Genomic DNA, 21852 nt, shown 5'->3' with positions numbered 1-21852 from the left:
GAGGTCCCCAGAACCAATGACCCTTCAGTACCAATGAGCACACTTGGGGCACAGATCTAGTTTTGTCAATAACATTCGACAATAAAAGGAACAAGGGCTCCATGGAAAAACTGAAGATTCTAGAACCGGGACAGGAAATAGGAAAATGAGCCTGGAACATCTTTGTAGGGTGTGAAAAGAAGTGCTCAAAAATATTTCAAAGAAGGAAGCAACATTTCCAAGGGTATTTCCAAAGGTATATAAAAAGGGAGCTGACAGGAAGAGCTCCCAATGGCCAGTCCGAGAACAGTTTGAAAATGAAAATATATAAAGTTGTATTGGATTTTAACCCAAAGTGTAGCATAAATACCATGATTCCATACTGAGAAAAATAAATGATTTCTTAATTACACAAACAAGGATGGACAAATCTCCTACAGAGAAAAATTCCAATTTGTGCAGACACTCCCACTTGTAGAAAGTGGAGCATAACTGCCCACCCCTGAAGCATGGACTGCACATCGTGACTTTCTTCCAAAGAGGACAGGCCTGAAAGGGGGCATAAAACAATCACTTTATCGCGTAGACACCTGACAAGCACTACCTCAGCGAGATGATCAATGAGATCATCATCAGTGATCAGTTGTGCTAATAGTAATACACTTGATACAGTGTGATGAGAATGGGATTTTACATCTGTCGTATACCTCCCCCAAACTCATAATCCCAGACTAGGTACAAGTGAAATATCAGACAAATCCCAGTCAAGGGACATTGTAGAAAAAATCTACTGAGTACTCCTCAAAACTCTCAAGATCATCCACAACAAAGAAATGTTAAAGCTAAGAGGAACCTAAGGAGACATTACAACTAAAGGTTAGGGTAGTTTCCTGGCCAGGATCCTGCAGTGGGTAAAACCTATACAAATCTGAGTAAAGTACGGACTTTAGTTGATAATAAATAATGCATCAATACTTCCTCGTTAATCGTAATAAATGTATCGTATTAATATAAGATATTAGGAATAGGGGAAACTGGCTGAGGACATATGAGAATTCCGCTATTTTCACAAATATTATACAAATTTTAAAGGGTCAAAAAGGAAAAGTTCAAGATAAACTCTATTGACAGTTGCAAAATAAAAAAGACAAGGAAACTTTGGGCAAAAGATAATGAGTATGTTAAAAAAAGGAAATAGAAAGGCAACCAAACACAAGCACACAGAACCTGTAAGTGTGAAACAACCCTTCCTAAATTATCTTCACCTTTTCCTCTCCCTTAACTTCCAACCCTATGTAATAGACTCACCTGGCCTCTTCCAACACAGAAATTTCTCTGGATCCACTTTTTTCTGAAACCCCACAAACACTGCCCTGATCCAAACTCATGGATATTTTGCCTCGATATGGCAAGAGCCACCAACAGAGGCCAGGTGTAGACCTGGAACCCTGTACTCGCGCAAAAACCACTTTAAGACGTCTGCCAGTGTTATTTGCCACAGAAGAAGTCTGTCAAGATCCAGGCAGGGGTCAGGGTCTTGCCAAAGATACAAGGGTCCAGAGCAAACCTTTACCTGTACGTTTGTGTGAGCATGCTCAGTAGCTCAGTCGTGTCTGATTCTTTGCGACCCCAAGGACTGTAGCCCCCTGTGCTTCTCTGTACATGGGATTTCCCAGGCAAGTATACTGGAGTCGGCTGCCATTTGCTCCTCCAGAGTATCTTTCCACCCAAGGATCGAACTTGAGTCTCCCACATTGCAGGAGCTTCCAGGGAAGACATTAGGAAACACACAGACTTCTCAGAGGAGCAGAACATTCACTGAGAATCCTTAACCCAGGGGAGGTGCCTGTCCAATCTGTGATGCCCTGGGCAAGATCAGCTTGGGAACAGGGTGCTATGTGTCCACACAGAAGCTGCTGCTAAAGATGCTGGATCTTGGAAACGACCTCCAGATAAGTCGGTGGGGGCAGGGGGCAGTTTGGGCCTCCTAGCAATCAGAGGCCTGAGGTTCTTATGTACCCAGAGAAAGAACCCAACCACACCTAACAGTCATATCCATTGACGGGCATGAGGAGTATCTGTTACGAGAGCTGTCACGTATCCATCCTGGACTGCCTCCTTGGGCTGTGGTCCCGGCCTTGGCCTCAGAGCACAGACGTCCTCATGGAGACCGGGTTGGCAGCTGACCTGCAGCGGCATCTGCTGCCCCCTCCCTCTCCCAGACAGCCCTGGGAAGGCCAGGGGCTTGCTGCTTCCACCTCTCTGGGGCGGCCGACCCTCTTTGAAGTCTGCACCCCTGGGACCTCCGAGTCCTGTCCTGCCTGGCTCCTTTCCAAATCCTCATTGGAGTCTGGGGATTCTGGCACCTAGGAGAGCATCCTGGGTACCACCTGTGCCATCTGCTAGAGCCTGTCCTCTGCTCAAACAGCTGGACTGGCTCCTAGCTGGCTCTGCAAGTGGCTGAACAGATACCCCTCTGCCTGCCACACTCAGGCTCAAAGCCAGGACCTCACAGTCACATTCAGAAGACCCTGAGTTTACTCCAACACGTGGGATTCCACAGGGAATGGTCTGATATACCTCGGGATCATATAGATGTGCCCCACACTTCCACGGCAATGATTACAACTGACCCACCACGAGGAGACTCACCCAGGGGCTGCGTCAAGTCCTGCAGGCTGCACCTGAAGCACCTTGGAAGGGGATGCTGCCTTGGGACTTCCAGATAAAGATACACGCATGAGGTCATCAGGACCAGGGCCTAAACCACTCAGTGAGGGGGCAGGCAGGACAAATCCCAAGGCCAGGTTCCGGGGGAGAGGGGGTGCTGTGGGTAGCAGGGGTGGGGGGACTTGGGGCTGGGCCCCATGAGGAAGATGCCGCCAACCTCAACAGGAAACGTTGGCATCTGGCTGCTGCCCTCCTGATGGAGACTGAGCACAGCCCCAAGGGGGCTGACAGTGCAGCTCAGGGGGCGTGGGGGCGGGGTATGGGTCTCTGGGGGGGAGGTGGGTGGGTGGAATTCCTGCAGTCGGCTCCCTGTGGGGCAGCCTCTCTCAGGGTTCAGAGGTGAGGGGATTTAGTCTCTGGGAGAGGAACCACACGGAGTGGTCTGTGTCTGTGTGTTGTCCTGGCTTGAGGATTAACCCCCGGGTGCCTGTGTCCCTTCGAAACAAATGGTCCTGACAAAAAATGCTTCTGCTCAAAATTCACTGGTCATGGGTAATCCCATCATCCTTCTTAAGTGAAGAGGCCTTGCAGGGTCATGTCCTCATGTGTGCAGGGAGAGAGTAAGACAACAGGTGACTGAACACCTGACATCTCTTCATAGTGCCAAGCAAATGCTCAACAAAGAGCAGCAGTTAGAATTTATAATTACAAAATCTCCTTTGTTTTGGGGAGGAGAGTCTGAGTGGGTCACATGGGTCTTGAAATTCTCCACCTTTTCTAAGTGTCCACTGCCTATGTGACAGCTGCCACATATGTGGCCAGAATCACATCTCCTGTTCCCATTGTTCTCTGGCACTCAGCAGGGAGAGCTGCCCCTTCAGCCCCCTGCACCCTTCTGCACCCCCCACCGTAGTGACCTCACCACCTCCTTAGGCCTGGAAGTCGCTCCTGCCTTTTGATGCCAGGCACAGCATTAATCTGTGAGTTCCTCTGCTGCCTCCACACTTCTCAACCTGCCTGAACCCAGGGACGGTGGCAGATGTTACATCTTTACTGGTGAGTACTTACTTCTAGTGTTATTCAGATCGCAGACTGTCCCTCTTTCCTCTGGAAATTGTTTTGTTTTCAAGACACCTCAGAAAATCGGCAGCTCAATAGGAAACAGAATAGAAAACCATTCAAAATCGCTGCTCTGAGTGTTTTCCTCCTGGGGGATATATTATTCAATTTGGGTGTTTGTGTGTGCTTGGGAGTGGGGAGCAGTGTCTTTCCCAGCTGGGAAACTTTGAACTCACTAAAAGTTCCCACGATTCCAGTCACCCAGCATGTCCTGTCCACATTTGCAGCTTCTCTTCACACATTTCTTCCCACTGAAATCTAGAACATGCTCACAACTGGCCAAAATAAAGTCCAGATGCCAAAATAAATTGTCATTTCAATGTACTTGGTAATCAGATTTCCCAGGGCAGAGAGGATGGCCAGCCCAGGGAAAACAGGGCCATACTTCAAAGAGCAAGATTCATGTTTCTCCAGGATTCCTAGCAGACGGGGGGTGGTAGAAAACACCTCCTTGGTATAAGGGTTGGGGCGTTAGTAGGGCAGAGGAGAGAATCTGAAGTCGTACCTGGAGATAAGGTGAGGTCCCTGGGGGGAAGGCTGAAGGGACCCCAAGTGAAAACTCTAGGGATCCCAAGATAAGAGTGATGGAACCCCACAGATCCCTGCCCCTGCCATCGGCCCTGGGAGCCCTCGGGGTGAGAAGAGCACACTAGGTCTGTCCTGAGTTCCTGACATCCAGCTCTGTGAGACTGGGGACCTGGTGTGAGGACCAGGGACTACCGTGGGGAGAGGACAGAGCCTAGGTCCTCCTGGAAGTCAAGGTGAGGACGCTAGGGAGGACTGAGGGTAGTCAGATCTCAGAACAGAGGGAACCCTGGCAGTCCCCGGGCAGGACGACCTCATGCCGCATTGCCTGACAACCCTGGCAGAGAGACTGGGGACCTGTTGACAGCAGCGGAACCTCCAAATGGCGGACAGGACCCTTGCAGGTCTTGTCTGCAGGCTAGGCTCCATGCAAGTAAGAACTGAGGTGGTTAGACCCCAACAAGGAGGGATCTTGGCCTTTGCAGGAGGGTCTTGGAAGGCCCAGAGCAGGGTGAGCAGGGTGAGCAGTTTCTTGACCTCTGGCTTAGGGACCTCAGGAGGTGAGGTTTTTCAGGTGGAGTGGGGAGGCTTCAGGTTGGCAGAGGATGGACTCCCCAATCCCGAGGGAGGATTGAGCAGACCCCCGCCCCTGTGGTCAGTGCTGGGAGGCCAGGCAGGACGTGAGGAGGAGCTGAGGACCGAGCATCTCCCCAGCCTAGGACCCACGGGAGGCCCTGGGCCCGGAGGAGGTGCAGCTCTTGGGCGATGAGACGGGAATGCTGCATCTCCCTTAGCCTCCCTCCTCTCCCCAGTCTCCTGCTCCACCCTTGCCGAAGCCTTGCCCCAGGAAGCTCTGAATGAGACGGTGGCTAACCTGATGAAGTTCCTGCTCCTTCAGTGTCTGGCCAAAGAGCTGACCTCCTAGGCGGAAATGCTGAAGAAGGTCCTCAGGGATAACCATGAACACCTCCCGGTGGTCTTCAGTGAGGCCTCAGAGTGCCTGAAGCCGGTCTGTGGCATCGAGGTGAAGGAGGTGGACCCCAGCGAGTACATCTACATCATGGTCCCCACCCTGGGACTCACCTGCGATGCAATGCTGAGCGGTGGGCAGGGCCTGCCCAAGGCCAGCCTTCTGGTGCTGGTCTTCAGCTTGATCATGAGGAATGGAGACTGAACCCCTGAGGAGGTCTGGGGAGCACTCAGCAGGATGGGAGTGTGTGTCGAGAGTGAGCACTGCGTCTTTGGGGAGCCCAGAATGCTTCTGACCCATGTGTGGGTACGGCAGGGGTACCTGGAGTACCATCAGGTGCCTTACAGCCAGCCTGCCTGCTATGAGTTGCTGTGGGGTCCCCGGGCCTATGCAGAGACCAGCAAGTGGCAAGTCATGGCGTTTCTGCTCAGGTTCAAATGAAGGGCTTTGAAGGCCTTCCCACTGAAGTCTACAGAGGCTTCGAGGGAGGAGGCTGAGGAGGCCTGAGCCAGAGCCGCAGCCAGGCTGATCCTTCCCTCTGTGATTGACGAGGGAGCGGTCAGCCTTCTCAGAAGTGATGGCCCGAGCCAGTTGGGGAAACTGGTGTATAGCATGTTTGGGTTCCTGTTCTCTATGGTGACATGGAGAATCATCACTGTTTTCCTTAGAAAATTTTCAAACTTCATTGTTTCCACAGAAGGCTAAATAAACTTCAGTGTGTGAGCTTTGTGAATGATGTTGATCAGTTTGTTTGTACTTACTCAGTTCAAGAACAAGAGTTTTGCTGTTTGTAAAAGAGATTGGAAACTCTTCCATTGTGTTTTGTGGTCCTGAACAGGATGCAATGGAATTGGAACTAGAACTGTTTTGGAAAAGTGAGCTTACTTAGCAGTAATATTGATGGGGGAAGAATGAGCTGATAAAAGTAATCATAGTGAATTCATGCTTCTGTCCTTCTTGTGTGTCATTTTCAAAAACTAAATTATCTCTTGTTCATTTGGATTTGCCTGGGTTATTTCAAGAAATAGCAGATAGTTAATTGAGCCCCCTGCTCACTGGCTCATGTATTCCAAAGACCTTTACGGAGCCTCTGCTCTGTGAAAGGCCGTGTTAGCAGTGGGGACCCTAGGAGAAGCTGGACACCCCCAAACAATAGAGCAATGGTCTAGGAGCCGCATTCACACAAGGAAGGTGGAAAGACGTCCCCTAGTCACACTGAACAAGGCAACACAGGGCGGGGTGGTGGGGCTCCAGGAGGAGCGCTGGAGTGTCAGTGCCTGAGCCAGGGCAGTTTGGGGCTTGGACAAGTTAAATTCCTTCTGTGGGATGTGATTTTGATGAGCCTGGGTGGTTGCAGCCCTCAGACTTGCAGACAGTGTGTCTTGGGGGTGACTGGAAATTCTGAAATGGATCGTTGCTGTGAGGTGTCTTTTACATCTTGGATAAAGCCTAGGGAGATCTCTCTCTTGGGCATGAAGGAAGAGGTCCTATCTCTTGCTGCATTGCTGTTGATCGCAGGGGCAAAACAGGTGTTTTCATACCCCATATCTGCTAGGAATCCTGCAGAACTCGGTTGCACCCCCCCCCCCTTGAAGTAGTGCCCAAGAAATCCATGAAACTACCCTCTTTTTCCTGGTCCAGGGCATCTAGAACCCAAGGTGTTAATTAGCTTTAAATTATCTTGATTGCAATTGGCCACTGTAATCAAGGACTTGACCTTTGTTGGGGCTGCAATGAAGGAAAATAATGGCTTGGATGGAAGACCAGCTAAGGCAGAGGCGAAGAGGGTTTCTTGCTTCTATTTCCTAGAGCAGCTTGGGTCCTGCTGGAACACTCCTCCACACCCAAATTCAACAGGTTCTCTTACTGGAAATGGGGCTTACTGGGTAGCTAAATGATGAAGAATCTACTTGCATTGTGGGAGACCTGGGCTTGATTCCTTGGTCAGGAAGATCACCTGGAGAAGGGCATGGCAAGCCCCTCCAGTATTCTTGCCTGGAGAATTCCATGAACAGAGGAGACTGGTGGGCTATAGCCCATGGAATTGCAAAGAGTCGGACATGACTGAGCGACAAACACTATGATCTAAGTAGAAAGCTTTCTTAGTTTTACTTATTAAACATCCTGTTTGGCTGATTAGCTATTCCACATCCTATTGAGGGTCACATCCTCTGACATGCCTGGACCACAAAGCAGCCAACCTGATCCCACAGTGGAGAGTGGAGGAGTGTCTGGGGGCAACAGTGTGAGAGATTCCTGTCCAGCCATCACAGAGCCAACAGCCATCAGGCTCTACGACCTCTGTCTTGTCCCTTCCGGTCCATCCTGCAGCCCAAAATACGGGGCTCCTCACACCCGCTAGCCTCCCAGATGAAGAACTGAGGCTGTGGGGCTTGGGCATCTTCCCAGGATCACCTGCTAGTGAGGGCCGGGGTGGGCTCAGAGCCCTGGTCTCAATTACTCTGGACCCCCGCCCTTCCCACCCACCCCAGGCCACGGCCTGACCTTCCGTCTTCTCACGACTTCCTCTTCTCAGTGCTACACGATGCCTCTGAAGTGACAAAAAGCAGGCCTGCAGAAGGAAGGGGACAAGGAGAATCAGAAGCACTGTGAGGCTGCTCTGTGGTTTGCTGAGAACTGACTCTACCTGGAACCTTGGATGTCATGAGGACTTGTGTGTGCACAACGCAAGTGTCCTAAGCCACAGCTGACAAAGACTCCTCAGTGCCATGCAAACCCTGCCAGGACCCGGGTGGTGCCTGGAGGAGGGGGACCAGCAAAGGCAGCTCCCTCAAACCCAGAGGGCGAGGAGGAGCCCCGAGCGGTGGGGGGTGGGGGCAGGAAAGGCCTCCTAGCCAGGCTGCCCACAGATACTACAGTCTTCGGTCCCCTTCAGAGGAGCCACCAAGGGCCCCCACCAATGATCACAGCCTCCAGGGGAGTGTCCCAGTCAGATGAACTGACCTGAAGGAATGCTTTGTTAACCTGTCTAGGAGTGCAAAGGCAAGTGAGCAAACCCAAGTCAAGGCCTGCAAGCTCCATTCTGGCTGCCAGTACTCAGGCCGAAAGGCCCTCGGAGAGCCTCTTCCACACCCTCTTAGATCTTCCCTTTCATACACCAGGCCGCGGCTCTCACACAGGGCAAATGACCCTGCTGAGTGGCAGAATTAGGGGGACACCATCTCTAGTGGGACAGAGCCCTAGGGTCTTCACACGCAGGCCTTTCCAAGGTGCCAGTCTGTCCCCCACATGGTGATTTTGAAGGACAGTGGCCCACAAAGGTCAGAGAACACGCATCTCCAAACCCACTGCCCTACTGTCTATGTGTGGTGAAGATCAGTAACTCTCACTCAGGTTTCATCCAGTCCCACACCAGGACTCTCATCCATTTTCAAATACAGGTAGACGGGGGCTTCCTTTGGTCACATTTAGCTCAACAAGTCAGACGTGTCCCTGGGAGTGAGTGTGTGTAAAGGAGGCCGCTTGAAAAGCACCTTACCTGTGAGCCAACAAAATCATTCAATGTACCTGCCATCTGGGTAAGGGAGAACAGGTCCACAGTGGTGGTGGGGACAGGGGCAGGGTTGGAGAAGATCAGAGCTGGCCTCGGAAAAGACCAGTGAAGTGCTTGTTTTCAACAGAACAGGCTGTATGTTGAGCCTCCAATCAAGTCCTTCAAAGGGCAGGTACCCATGGAGACCCAAGTTGGACGTGGCAGGCCAGGACCGGGGATAGCAGAAGCCAAACCACTCCACTTATGAAAGGGAACAGGGAGTTCAAGGCAGCCTCCAGGGAGGCTGAATCCGAGTCTGAGACTCTGGGAAGGGGATGGGAAAAGCATACACACAGATGTTCCCAAGTTGAGCACTCGAGGGCCATGAGAGCAGTCTTTATAGGAAGAAATGGAAACTGAAGCCAACGACCTGTGATCTGTAGCGGGATGTCGTCTGGGGGTGGGCAGAGGTCAGGAGGCTGCAAGCTCAGCAGAGCGCCTGGCTGTGCCCTCCCACACGGCGTCATGAGGAGTCTGTGTCTCAGGTGCTTGGGGAACAGTCAAGTGGAACGTGAGGTCACTCCCACTGTGCTCAAGCACAGCCCTACTCTGGGGAGAGCTCGACCTGGGGGGTGGTGGGGGCAGGAAACAGGACTCTGACTTTGGGGCCATCTGAGCAGGACCTACCAACCAGCAGTACCAGTTGGAAGAGACCAAAGCCAGAAGGACAGGGATGGGGAGTGGGGGCAGGGTGGGACCACCAACTCAGCCTAGGCCATCCAGCCCACTACAAACCCCGTCTTCTGGGTGGGACAGTCGCCAGTGGCCCATCTGACCCCTAGGGTGTCTCTCAGTGGTAGCTGAGCCAGGACTCGCCAGGGCCTGGCCCTTTAGCAGAAGCTAGCCACAGGCCTGCCCGTTGGTAGGGAGGGGTGTGGATCGAGGGGCATGTTTGTCAACCCGTCCAGGGCCTGGCCTCCTGAAACAAGGTGCCTGGCAGCAGATGGGAGCCTTTGCAGGCAACCCGAAACATGCTTTTCTGTACTTTCAGAAAAGAGACAGTCTGGGGATCCCATCTCCACCTCTGTCCCACCTCCCCTACGCTGGGCCAAGGCAGCCTCTCCACATCACCACTGTGACATCCTGAATCAGTTAAGGAAGTGGACCACTTAATTGGCTGCCAGATTCTAGAATCTCCAGACAGTATTTATTGGGCACCACGACCCTGGTCTGAGGCCCTTCTGCCCTGAGCTTTCACTGCTTGGGTAGAGAATGCTCCTGAGCTAGACTGGCTCCATAGATAGTCAGAGTTCCGATGAGGCACTGCAGCCCCACTGGCCCCATCAACTGACGGGGAGCCCACAGCAGGGGACCCCCCTGATTCTTCCCCGATGCAAATGTGAATTCAGGGGAGGTTTTGGTAAAGCAGGGTGACCAACCCAAGAGCTCAGATCTGGGCTCCCAAGAAAACCTGTCCCCACAGAGCCCGAACCCAGAACGGCTATCAAGGAAGAGAACAAGGCTGTCCTCAGGCTGTCCTTCCCCAGGAAGCTCTGGATGATCGTGGAGGATGCGGCCTTCACCTCTGTGTGCTGGATCAACAAGGGAGACATGGTGGTCATCGAGGCAGATCTCTTCCAGACGGAGGTCCTCCAGGGCAGAGGCATGGACAGGATCTTCGAGACAGACAGCATCAAGAGCTTCATCCATGGACCGAACCTCTGTGGGTTCAGTAAAATCCATCCTTTGGGTCTCTCTCTGGGGAAGAGGATGATGGTAACGTAGAAAGCCCTTCTGGGGAGACTAGACTAGATGAGCCGAGTGCTGGATGGGTTTCATTTCCCAGGAGAACTTTTTTTTCTCTTGAGAGGGTAGTTAAGGAAAGAGAAGAAAGCAGGGTCTGTCGTGTTCCACAAACCCCCTTAGACAGGATCCACAGGGTTGACTCCAGAACCTGAGAGGCCACTTGATGTCAGGGAGGGCCAGTAACACCTCAAGCGAGGCTGGCCCTGGGGGAGCTCTAGGGAGCACACTTACTAGGGGCTCATAACCTGCCAGGAATGAAGAGACCTTGTCTCCCTCCTTAGGGAAGGCCAGTACTGTGGTGGGGAGGAGGGCGGCAAGGAACGGTTATTCTCCCCCTACGATGGCTAAAGTAATCCATTTCCTTTCAGATTTATCACAACTCCAACTTTCAGAGAGACAAGCCTCTCCTCCTGCAGAACATCTGGAGGAAAGGTGACCCCATAACAACTGCTCAGCCCACCACAGGCACAAGAATGACTCCAAAGAGAAAGAAGCCAGTGGTGATGACCAGACGCTCTCCTTGATTCCATCACAACGAGTCCACCCAAGAGGCTGACATGAAGGCCCAGAAGGGAACCCTGACTGCTCACGGAACCCCTGGATGGCACTCTTTGGTGTTCTGTGGCCTTTGGTTTATGGGCAGTGTAGCTGTACAGGCCAGGGCAAACCATCTCCCCAGCGAACAGGGTGGCCCCAGTGGAGAGGGTCCATCCAGCAATGCCACCTCTGTACCCCCGGCTACTGCTGGAAGGAATGGCGCAGGGGAACTGCCCAAGAGCCCCCTAGAGTACCCAGTTTATGGTTCGGTGATGACTATGTACAAAACCTATTATTCCATCGTGAAGGCGGCCGTTTCAGTTGCAGCCCCAAACGAGGCCCCTGAGGTGGATGAGGAGCAGGAGGAGTCCTCACATTACAAGTGTGCCCTCTGTAAGCAGTTCAAGGACAACCCCAATCCCTAAGCTGCCAGCTCCCCAGGGACACTCAAAAGCATTCTCTTGTAATCAAAAATCTATTTCTGGCTCTAATAAAGTAAAGCAAAACTTCACCGGAGTAAATAAAGAATCGAACAAGAACTGCAAGTCTGTATTCTTTCAGTCTGTCTGTGCTCTTCACACACTGAACCGGGTGAACCACATGAGGCTGGAAGCCCACACCCCAGGCAGGCTTCGGTCTAGTCCTCGTGGTCCCTTTTCATCTGAAGTAGCAACATCTCACATGCTCGGCCAAGGGTCTAACCCACAAGCCAAGGGCTGAGGCGAGCCCAGGAGGGGCTGCTCCCTGAGCCTTGCCTAGCTGCTCAGCAGACAAGCCAGCCGGGCTCCTGACCTTGGGGGTGTCACCTTCCATGAGTGATGCACCCTGAAGCAGAAGGGGCTCCTCCTGGGTCCCCTGATGTTGCCACAAGTTTCTGATCAGCAGCTGAGTGTTTCCAGCTCCCGATCCAGGGGCCTCCTCAAGAGGCCCACCAGAAAGCAGGGTACTGCACCAGCCAAGGGCCTTGCAAACACATGACCCCAAACCCAAAGACAAGTACAATGTTTCCACAAGTTGAACACCCTTTGTCTTTGTCACTCTGCCCTCACAGCTGTATTTAGGGGCCTGTCCTTGGACACAGAAGAGCCAGGCACCGCATCCAACAAACACTTTGTGAGCCAAGGGACACTTTACAGTAGTGCAAGGGTCACCTGGAAGGACAAACCACAGCCTGTTTCTGGGCCCGTGGGCCTCTCCAACAGTCTGAGGCCTTGCCAGCTTCTGATGCTCAGCCCAGCCCCCGGCCTTTCCCTATCACCCTCTGGACACTCTTCTAATATCAGGGAGTTGGGGCCAGAACAGAGAGGGAAAAAGACTAACCGGTTTCTTAACACACTCTCAACCACCCAGACCCAGCAGGGCCAAAACGAGTGGCGACACCGTCATTTCATAAAGGTCAAAGTCCCGGAGACTCTCGCTGAGTCCAGAGCAGCACTGCACAAGGGGAGTCCCGGCCTAGCCCCGCACCAAGTGGGCAGCCCACTGCAGGGCGCGGCGGTGACTGGACGGTGTCACCATGAGCTGGTCTCTCAGTCACCTTCGTCTCGAGAGCCCAGTCTGGACAGGCCTCCTGCCCAAAGGGGATCAGGTGCTTGGGGATGTCCACCTGGAAGATGTACTTCCCGGCCCTCCCCGGGATGGGCTGCAGCAGACAGTGGGGTTTGGCAAGCGCAGTCATGTAGTTCCATCACAGGTCTGGCAGCAGGGCTTGATTCTCCTGCTCCTTCACCTCGTCGGGAACTAGGTTTTCTGGGGCACAGCAAAGTGTCCCCAGTGTCCACGAGACCTGTGTGCAAGGACAGGACACAGAAGGAGGACAAGGTGATTCAAAGTCACGCCTACCAGAGACTAAGACCGCATTACCGAAGGGAACCTGGGTGAACTGGATCCTCTGGCTGAGCATTTCAGACAGGCTCACCTCTGCAAAGGGAATTCGGGGCGAGGCCAAGCGAGGGACGGAGCTAAATGAAAGGGAGAGGTCTGGTGCTCTATGAACCCACCAGGCCATGGGCAGCTCTCAGTCTGACCACTGCAGGCCACAGGGTCAGAGCAGGAGGGCCCTGGTGGGGAACGTGCGGACATCAGGTCCCCAAGTGATTCACCATCAGACAGGTGTTGCTGTGGGGCCTCACCCCTGGGGAGTCAGGGAACTTGCTCAGGCCCTGCTGCAGGCAGTGGGGATGGGGAACCCAGGCTGGGTGCTGTGGTGCCTCTCATGGTCTCTGCCGGGCGCACACACACACACACACACACACACACACACGTACACACACACACAGACAAGTGCCACATGCAGACCTAGATCTGGGCGAGGCTCATCCCCAGCCTCTGTTCCAGTAGCTCCCGCCAGGCTGCGTACTTCTAATCCGGTGTCCGATGTGGATGGCCAGGGTACAGTGCTGGGTCCGCATAGCACAGACTGCCACCACGTCTCCAGGGCCTTGACACCATTTAAGAAGAAACCCGAGTGAGGCTTTCAGAAGGACAGACAGCAGAACTTCATCTCCCAGGGCTCCCAAGGCTTCACGTGGCTGTGGAAACACAGAACCACAAAGGCCAGGAGCCTGACACAGTGGCCTCCAAGCTCACAGCCCTGGGCCAGACATCAGCCCCACCTGTCCAAGCATCCTCCAAGTCTGCTGACACAGAGGGGAGTGTCAGAGAGCTGGCTCCTTCCATCAGTTTCCACGTGGTCCGCCGACAGGGAGTGGCGACCCAGAGGACCCGTGAATCACATGCAGCCTGTGGGGAGGCCAGGAAGAGAGGGAGTGAGGCACGAGGTGAGTTCCAAGACAGAGGGACTCGAAAGCCTGGGAGCACTGAGGAGGGAGGGCGGGTACCCTGGCTTCACAGCCCAGTGGCCGGGCTCTGGTCCTCTCCCAGCACAGACAGGCACAGTCCTGGGCTTTGTTTCCCCCACTCCCGGCCCCCACCCCACCCCTCAGCTCTCCGGCCCCATTCCTGCCCATGCTCTGCAGATCCCCCATCTTCGCACAGGGCTGCTGCGTGCGCAGATCCGTGCTTACCAATCTGGCCTCGACCCTGGGGCCGCCCTCGACCTCAGACGGCCCTGCCAGGAGTCTTCTCCACACCTTTGGGAGCCACCTTCCACCCAGCCCTTCCCACACCACTGCCTCCCCTGTCACCAGATGCCCTGGCCCCTGCCCAGAGCCTAGAGAAAAAACGGAGAGCAAGAACTACTGGGACAGGTGTGCTCCGTGTCCTTGCCAGGGCCTGGGATGGCACCATGAAGGGATCACAGAATTCAAACTTCAAATAACCCGCTAGGCTACTGTCACCTCATTTGACCACTGAAGAGGAGCCGAGGGATAGAGAGAGAGCCCATGACTGCAGGGGATCTGACCACACGCACCTCCATTCTCACTTCTTTCCTTGTACCTAGACGGGGGTCCCTGTTTCCTGAAGGAAGTGGAGGCACAGGATCAGAGCCGCGGGCCTGAACCTCAGCAGTGGCTCAGCACCTCGCAGGGAACCTCCATTTCCACATGGTTTTGAGGACTGGGACAAGGTCCCAGAGACACCCAGCTCAGGGCCTTCTGGGCCTTTCCTTCCCCGAACCCAGCAGAGCCACAGTTCTCACAGGCCCACAGGCCCAACGTGATCTGGCTCCTACCCTGGTGGCCTGCTCTCCTCACCCCTGGATTCACCCCTGGTAGCTATGAAGGCCATTCTTCCATCCTTAGAACATTCCAGTGTGTTCCTACCTCAGAGCCTTTGTAAGGTGTGAGGAGTGACATCGCGTCCCCTCAGAGTCAGGTGCTGGAGTCTCAATCCCAAGTACCTTGGCATGACCTTACAGACAGAGGAAAGGTCTTCACAGAGCTGAGGGAGGTCAAGTGAGCTCATTAGGATGGACCCTCCTCTAACAGGACAGCTGTCCCCATACAAAGGACACATTTAGAGGCAGACAGACACAGAGGAGAACTTCGGGTGAAGAGGAAGGCTGAGCTCTTCAAGCCCAGACACGCCCACCATGGCCAGCAAAGCCCTGGAAGTGAGGTGGGAAAGATGGGACAGACTCTCCACGTCCCTCATGAAAACCAACGTCAGTCGACACCTCGACCTCGGCTCTCGGCCTCCTGAACCAACACAGTTTGTAGTTAGAGCCACGCAGCTTGTGTGACCCTGACACAAAACTCTTTCTCCAAAAAAGACCCTATCTCCAAAGACGACATAGATGGCCAACAGGCACATGAAAAGAAGCTCAACATTCCTAATTATTAGACAAATGCAAATCAACACTCCAATGAAGTATCACCTTACACTGGTCAGAATGGCCATCATCAAAAAACCTATGAAGAATAAATGCTGGATAGTGTGCAGAGAAAAGGGAACCCTTGTACACTGTTGGTGAAATGTAAATTGGTGCAGTCAATAGGAAGAACAGTATGGAGGATCTTTAAACAACTACAAACAGAACTACCAGATGAGCCAGCAACCCCACTCCTAAATATATACCTGGAAAAGACAGAAACTTCAATATGAAAAGATACATGCACCCCAATGTTCATTGCAGCACTATTTACAGCAGACAAGATACGGAAGAAACCCAAATGTCCATCAACAGATGATTGGATAAATAAGATGTGGTCTGCACACACACATACACACACACACACAGAGGAATACTTCTCAGCCATGAAAAATAATGAAGAAATATCATCTACGGCAACATAGATGGACCTAGAGATTATCATATTAAGTGAAGTAAGTCAGAAAGAGAAAGACAAATATTCTATGGTATCACTTATATGTGGAATCTAAAAAGATGATACAAATAAAATTATTTACAAAGCAGAAACAGACTCAGAGAACAAACTTATGGTTACCAAAGAAGAAAAGCAGGGGAAGGGATAAATTAGGAGTTTGAGATTAACAGATACACATGACTATGTATAAAATAGTACTACTGTGGTGCTGGGGAAGACTCTTGAAAGTACCTTGGACAGCAAGGAGATCAAGCCGGCCCATCCTAAAGGAAATCAACTGTGACTGTCCACTGGAAGGACTGATGCTAAAGGTGGTCACCTGATGGGAAAAGCTGACTCACCTGGGCTCTGTCTTCTCCGCCCCTGAGTCCCTGCTCCTCGCACCAGGTCCCCAATCTCTCAGAGACCGGGATGTCAGGAAGTCAGGACAGGTCTAGTGTGTTCTTCTCACCCCAGGGGCTCCCAGGGCTGACGACAGAGGCGGGAATCTGTGGGGTCCCTTCAGTCCTCCTCAGAGACCTCATCTTGCCTCTGGGTAGGTCTTCGGATTCTCTCCTCTCCCCTACTAAGCCCCCAGCCCTTAAACCAGGACTCCAGTCTCTCTGAGACCCAGATGTCAGGAAGTCTGCTCCCTATATTAGGACCCCAGTCTGAACCCCGTATGTTAGGAAGCCAGCTGCCTGTACCAGGTCCCCAGTTTGAGACTGGATGTCAGGAAGTCAGACCCCTATACCAGGTCCCCAGTCTCTCTGAGACCTGGATGCCAGGTAATGCAGCATGTGCTCATCCACCCTCTGTGCTCGCTGAGCCTTGATGTGAGGGTCCCACCTCTGGTCAACATACGGGGCATCCCTGGATCTGCCAGGGCTCAAGATGAGGTCCCTGAGGGAGGATATAAGGAACCCCACAGATCCCAGGTGAGCAGAGGGAAGAAGCCCAGCTCCCGTGGAGTTTCAATTTGGGGACTCTGAGGGAGGACTGAGGGGACCCTGACCCCAATCAAAAGAGACCTCAGAGAAGCCTGTAGCTGCTGTTGGTCCTTGGCGGCCGTGGGGTAGGATGAGCCCAACATGCGTGGTCTCACTTCCTCACATCCGGATCTCAGACTGGGGACCTGGTAGGGGGGCTGACTTCCTGACATCCGGGTCTCAGACTGGGTACCTTGCATATGGGGCGGGGCCTCAGGTGGTCCAATTCCCAGGTCCGGCGGGGTGTCAGGTTGAGGACCCTGAGGAGGAGAACTAGAGGACCCTGGACCCCAATCAGAGGACACCTCAGAGAAGCTCGTTTCTGTTGTCAGTCCAGGGCAACCGTGGGGGTTGAATGAGCGCAGCGGGCACGGTCTGACTTCCTGACATCCGGGTCTTGGAGAGACCGGGCCCGGGTATAAGGGGCGGGGCTTCAGTTGGGGAGAGGCGAGAATCCCAGGTCCTGCTCGAGGCAAGGTGAGGTGCCCGAAGGAGGGCTGAGGGGACCCTGCGTGAGGCCCAAACGAACCCCGCAGATCCCCGCCCCTGTAGTCGGCCCTGGGAGCCCTTGGGGTGAGAGGAGCACACTCGGCCTGTCTGCCTTCCTCACATGTGGGTCTCAGAGAGACTGGGGACCTCGTGAAAGCGGCAGGGTCTCAAAATGGCGGACGGGACAATTCCCAGTCCTGCCTGGAGCCCAGGCTCCATGTGAGGATGGACTGAGGCAGATAGACCCCAACAGGGAGGCAGGGATCCTGGCCCTTGTGGGGACTTTTGGAGGCCCTAGAGCGGGGTGAGCAGGATGAGCAGTTTCTTGACCTCTGGCTTAGGGACCTCAGGAGGTGAGGTTTTTCGGGCGGGGGGCGGAGGCTTTAGGTTGGCAGAGGCTGGACTCCCCAAACCCAAGGGAGGACTGAGCAGACCCCTGCCCCTGTGGTCAGTGCTGGGAGGCCAGGCAGGGCGTGAGGAGGAGCTGAGGACCGAGCAGCTCCCCAGTCTAGGACCCGCAGGAAGCCCTGGGCAGGTGTGGCCGCATGTGGGGCCCCTCAACACTTTCTATTCAGGCTCGGATCTTGTTCTGAATTTCCATGTAGGTCCTCAGAGGGGAGGGACCAGGTCGTGCCAGCGGAAGGGTGAGCACTACAAGGGAGCCCTGAGGGGACCTCCCACCACACAACTGGGGAGACCTCACAGAGTCCACCCATCGTATTGTCACGGAAGGCTCAGGGCTGTGCCACAGGATACCCCCGAGGTGCCCCCTCCCTTTCTCTCACAGGAGCTCCAGGAACCAGGAGGCGAAAGCAGAGGACTGGCACTCGTGTCCTGAGGGCAGAGAGCAGAGTCCAGGCAGTACCAGGAGTCAAGGTGAGGAGGGTTCCCTGAGTGTGCACCAGGGGCTCCCCATCCCAGAACAGTGGGGACCCCACAAGGGCATAATCCCCCACCTTGTCAGCCCCGGACATCTCAGTCTGTGCTGGCTGCACCCCGGGGAGCCTCCTTCAGGTATCCGGGGGACTGGCTGTCCCAAAGGCTTGCCCCTATGAGGTCTGAGAGCACCCCTCAAGAGGAGACCTGTAAGTGGCCTGTGTCAGACCGCCCAGCGTGTGGTTCTCAGCTGAGGCCATTCACAACCCCTCTTTCCCCCAGCCAGGCCGGTTGTCCCCGTCTGACCCCTGCCTCACTCCTGGCTGTGGTTTGATCCCAGGCATCCCGCTCGTGGTCGAGATGAGTGAGCTGAGCAAGCCCGAGGAAGATCACCTTCAGGACCCAGGCGAGGCCCAGGGCCCGGAGGAGGCGCAGCTCTTGGGGGCTGAGGCGGGGGAGGCTGCATCTGCCTCGGCCTCTTCCCCCAAAGTGTCCTCCTCAGCCACTGGGGAGTCCTTGTCCCAGGAAGCTCTGAAGCAGATGATAACTAGGCTGATGAAGTTCCTGCTCTTCAAGTATCGAGCCAAGCAGCTGACCTCCCAGGCGGAAATGCTGAAGAAGGTCCTCAGGGATAACCAGGAGTACTTTCCTGTGGTCTTCCCCCAAGCCTCGCAGAGCCTGCAGCTGGTCTGTGGCGTGGAGGTGAAGGAGGTGGACCCCAGGGAGCACACCTACGTCATGGTCCCCATCCTGGGCCTCACCTGTGATGAGATGCTGAGCAGTGGGCGGAGCATGCCCAAAGCTGGCCTCCTGGCAGTGGTCCTCAGCCTGATCATGTGGGGTGGAGACCGTGCCCCTGAGGAGAAGGTCTGGGGAGCACTCAGCAAATTGGGTATGTCAGGGGGGAGTGTGCACTGTGTCTTTGGGGAGCCCAGGACCCTTCTGACCCACGTGTGGGTGCAGCAGGGGTACCTGGAGTACCGGCAGGTGCCTTACAGCCACCCTGCTCGCTATGAGTTCCTGTGGGGTCCCCGGGCCTATGCGGAGACCAACAAGCGGGAAGTCATGGCGTTTCTGCTCAAGTTCAAACAAATGACTTTGAGGGCCTTCCCACGGCAGTCTGCAGAGGCTGCGAGGGAGGAGGATAAGGAGGCCTGAGCCAGAGCCGCAGCCAGGCTGATCCTTCCCTCTGTGATTGACGAGGGAGCGGTCAGCCTTCTCAGAAGTGAGGGCTGGGGCGGTTTGGGGAACTGGTGTATAACATCTTTGGGTTCCTGTTGTCTACAATTACAATGACATGGAGATTCATCTGTTTTCCTTACAAAATTTTCAAACTTTGATTGTTTTCATAGAAGGCTAAATAAATTTCAGTGTCTTAGTTTCGTGAATGATGTTGATCAGTGTGTTTGTACTTACCCAGTTCAAGAACAAGAGTTTTGCTGTTTCATAAAAGAGATTGGAAACTCTTCCATTGTGTTTTGTGGTCCTGAACAGGATGCAATGGAATTGGAATTAGAACTGTTTTGGAAAAGTGAGCTTACTTAGCAGTAATATTGATGGGGGAAGAATGAGCTGATAAAAGTAATCGTAGTGAATTCATGCTTCTGTCCTTCTTGTGTGTCATTTTCAAAAACTAAATTATCTCTTGTTCATTTGGGTTTGTCTGGCTTATTTAAGGAAGTAGCAGATAATTAATTGGGCCCCCTGCTCACTGGCTCATGTATTCCGAAGACCTTTATGGAGCCTCTGCTCTGTGAAAGCCTGGGTTAGCAGTGGGGACCCTAGGAGAAGCTGGACACCCCCACACCTTGAGCAATGCTCTAGGAGCCGTAGTCACACAAAGAAGGTGGAGAGAAGTCCCCTAGTCGCACTGAACAAGGCAACACAGGGCGGGGCGGTGGGGCTCCAGGAGGAGCACTGGAGTGTCAGTGTCTGAGCCAGGGCGTTCTGGGGCTTTGGGAAGCTGGGTTCCTTCTGTGGGACGTGATGGTGATGAGGCTGTGTGGTGACATCCCTCAGACTTGCAGACATTGTGTCTTGGGGGTGACGGGAAAGTCTGAAATGGATGACTGCTCTGAGGTGTCCTTTTGCATCTTGGATAAAACACAGAGAGGTCTCTTTCTGGGGCAGGAAGGAAGGGGTCCTGGCTGTTGTTGCACAGCTGTTGACCACAGGGGCAAAGGAGGTGTTTTCTACCATACCCCCACCATCTGCTTGGAATCCTGGAGAAATGCGAATGTTGCTTTGAAGTGTGGCTCAGTATTCCCTGGACTGGCCCTCCTCTCTCTGTCCTGGGAAAGCTGATTACCAAGTATATTGAAATGACTATTTATTTGGTCATCTGGACTTTATTTTGTCCACTTGTAAGCATGGTCTAGATTTCAGTGGGATGAAATGAGTGAAGAGAAGCTGCTAAGTGGACAAGACCTGCTAGGTGACTGGTTCCTGGGAACTTTGAGTCCCAGCTGGGAAAGACACTGCTCCCCACCCTAAAACACACACAAACACCCGAATTGAATAATATATCCTCTAGGAGGAAAACACACAGAGCAGCGATTTTGACTTGTTTTCTATTCCGTTTCCTATTGAGCTGCCAATTCTCTGAGGTGTCTTGAAGACAAAACAATTTCCAGAGGAGAGAGGGACAGAGTCTGAGATCCGAATAACATGAGAAATAAGTACTAGCCAGGAAAGATGCAACATCCAACAGTGTCCCCAGGTTCAGGCAGGTTCAGAAGAGTGGAGGCAGCGGAGACTCACAGGGAAACGCTGTGCCTGGCATCAAAAGGCAGGAGCGACTTCCGGGCCTAAGGAGGTGGTGAGGTCACTGCAGTGGGGGGTGCGGACGGGTGCAGGGGGCTGAAGGGGCAGCTCTCCCTGCTGAGTGCCAGAGAACAATGGGAACAGGAGATGTGATTCTGGCCACGTATGCGGCAGCTGTCACATAGTCAGTGGACACTTGGAAAAGGTGGAGAATTTCAAGACCCACGAGACCTGCTCAGACTTTCTTCCCCCAAACAAAGATTTTGTCGTTATAAATTCTAACCACTGTTCTTTGTTGACCATCTGCTAGGCAGTGCGGAATTGGAGAGATGTCGGGTACTCCGCCACCTTTTGTCTACCTCTCTCCCTGCACACATGGGGACACGACCCTGCCAGGCCTCTTCACTTAGGAAGGGTGATGTGATGACCCGTGACCAGTGAATTTTGAGCAGAAGCATTTCTGTCACGACCATTTCTTTTGAAGGGACACATCCGCCCGGGGGGGAGGTTAATCCTCAGTCAGCACAACACACAGGCACAGACCACTCCGAGTGTGGTTTCTCTCCCAGAGACAAAAGTCCAGCCCCTCTGAACCTCAAGAGAGGCTGCCCCACAGGAATTCCACCCACCCTCAACACACACCCACAGCCTGTCCCCTCCCACCGTGAGCTGCACTGTCAGCCCCCTCCCTCAGGGCTCTGCTCAGTCTCCATCAGGCCAGCAGCCAACTGCCAAAGGCCCCTGTTGGAGCTGGGGGCATCCTCCTCATGGGGCCTAGCCCCGAGGCTACCCACCCCTCCTGCCTAAAGCTCCACCTCTCCCCCAAAACCTGGCCTAGGGTTTTGTCCTGCCTGTCCGCCACCCCCCACCCCACCACTGAGAGTGGATTAGGCCCTGGTCCTGATGACCTCATGTGTGTATCTTTAT

The 21852-nt window shown here is 53.7% G+C and overlaps 1 protein-coding gene, 1 long non-coding RNA gene and 2 pseudogenes across 8 annotated transcripts; 3 read left to right on the top strand and 1 right to left on the bottom strand.

The window, feature by feature from the left end:
- LOC122688978 overlaps positions 1-21852 on the top strand; it is a 735084-nt pseudogene that overhangs the window by 105435 nt on the left and 607797 nt on the right.
- Positions 9204-11524, top strand: LOC122690346 (annotated as a pseudogene).
- LOC122688985 lies at positions 11628-16917 on the bottom strand. Of its 3 annotated transcripts, none has more exons than XR_006339636.1 (4): positions 16840-16917; positions 13715-13841; positions 13398-13630; positions 11628-12885 (listed from the first exon to the last, which is right to left on the bottom strand). It is a non-coding gene; the product is annotated as an uncharacterized LOC122688985 (long non-coding RNA). The 3 variants fall into 3 exon arrangements; XR_006339634.1 differs by lacking the exon at positions 16840-16917 and adding an exon at positions 16171-16286; XR_006339635.1 differs by lacking the exon at positions 16840-16917 and adding an exon at positions 16171-16286 and having other exon boundaries at positions 13459-13630.
- Positions 17147-19541, top strand: LOC122688973 (melanoma-associated antigen 10-like). Of its 5 annotated transcripts, none has more exons than XM_043895002.1 (4): positions 17147-17274; positions 17892-17930; positions 18074-18162; positions 18503-19541. In XM_043895002.1, exon 4 carries the CDS (start codon positions 18523-18525, stop codon positions 19318-19320), a length of 798 nt encoding a protein of 265 aa, XP_043750937.1. In that variant the 5' UTR covers positions 17147-17274; positions 17892-17930; positions 18074-18162; positions 18503-18522; the 3' UTR covers positions 19321-19541. The 5 variants fall into 5 exon arrangements, with proteins under 5 accessions (XP_043750937.1, XP_043750936.1, XP_043750938.1 ...); XM_043895004.1 differs by lacking the exon at positions 17147-17274 and adding an exon at positions 17301-17370; XM_043895000.1 differs by lacking the exon at positions 17147-17274 and adding an exon at positions 17302-17409.

The sequence above is a fragment of the Cervus elaphus genome, chromosome X, assembly GCF_910594005.1.
Source record: "Cervus elaphus chromosome X, mCerEla1.1, whole genome shotgun sequence".
In the NCBI taxonomy this organism is placed as follows: Eukaryota; Metazoa; Chordata; class Mammalia; order Artiodactyla; family Cervidae; genus Cervus; species Cervus elaphus.
This window is presented reverse-complemented; position numbering and strand designations above follow the sequence as displayed.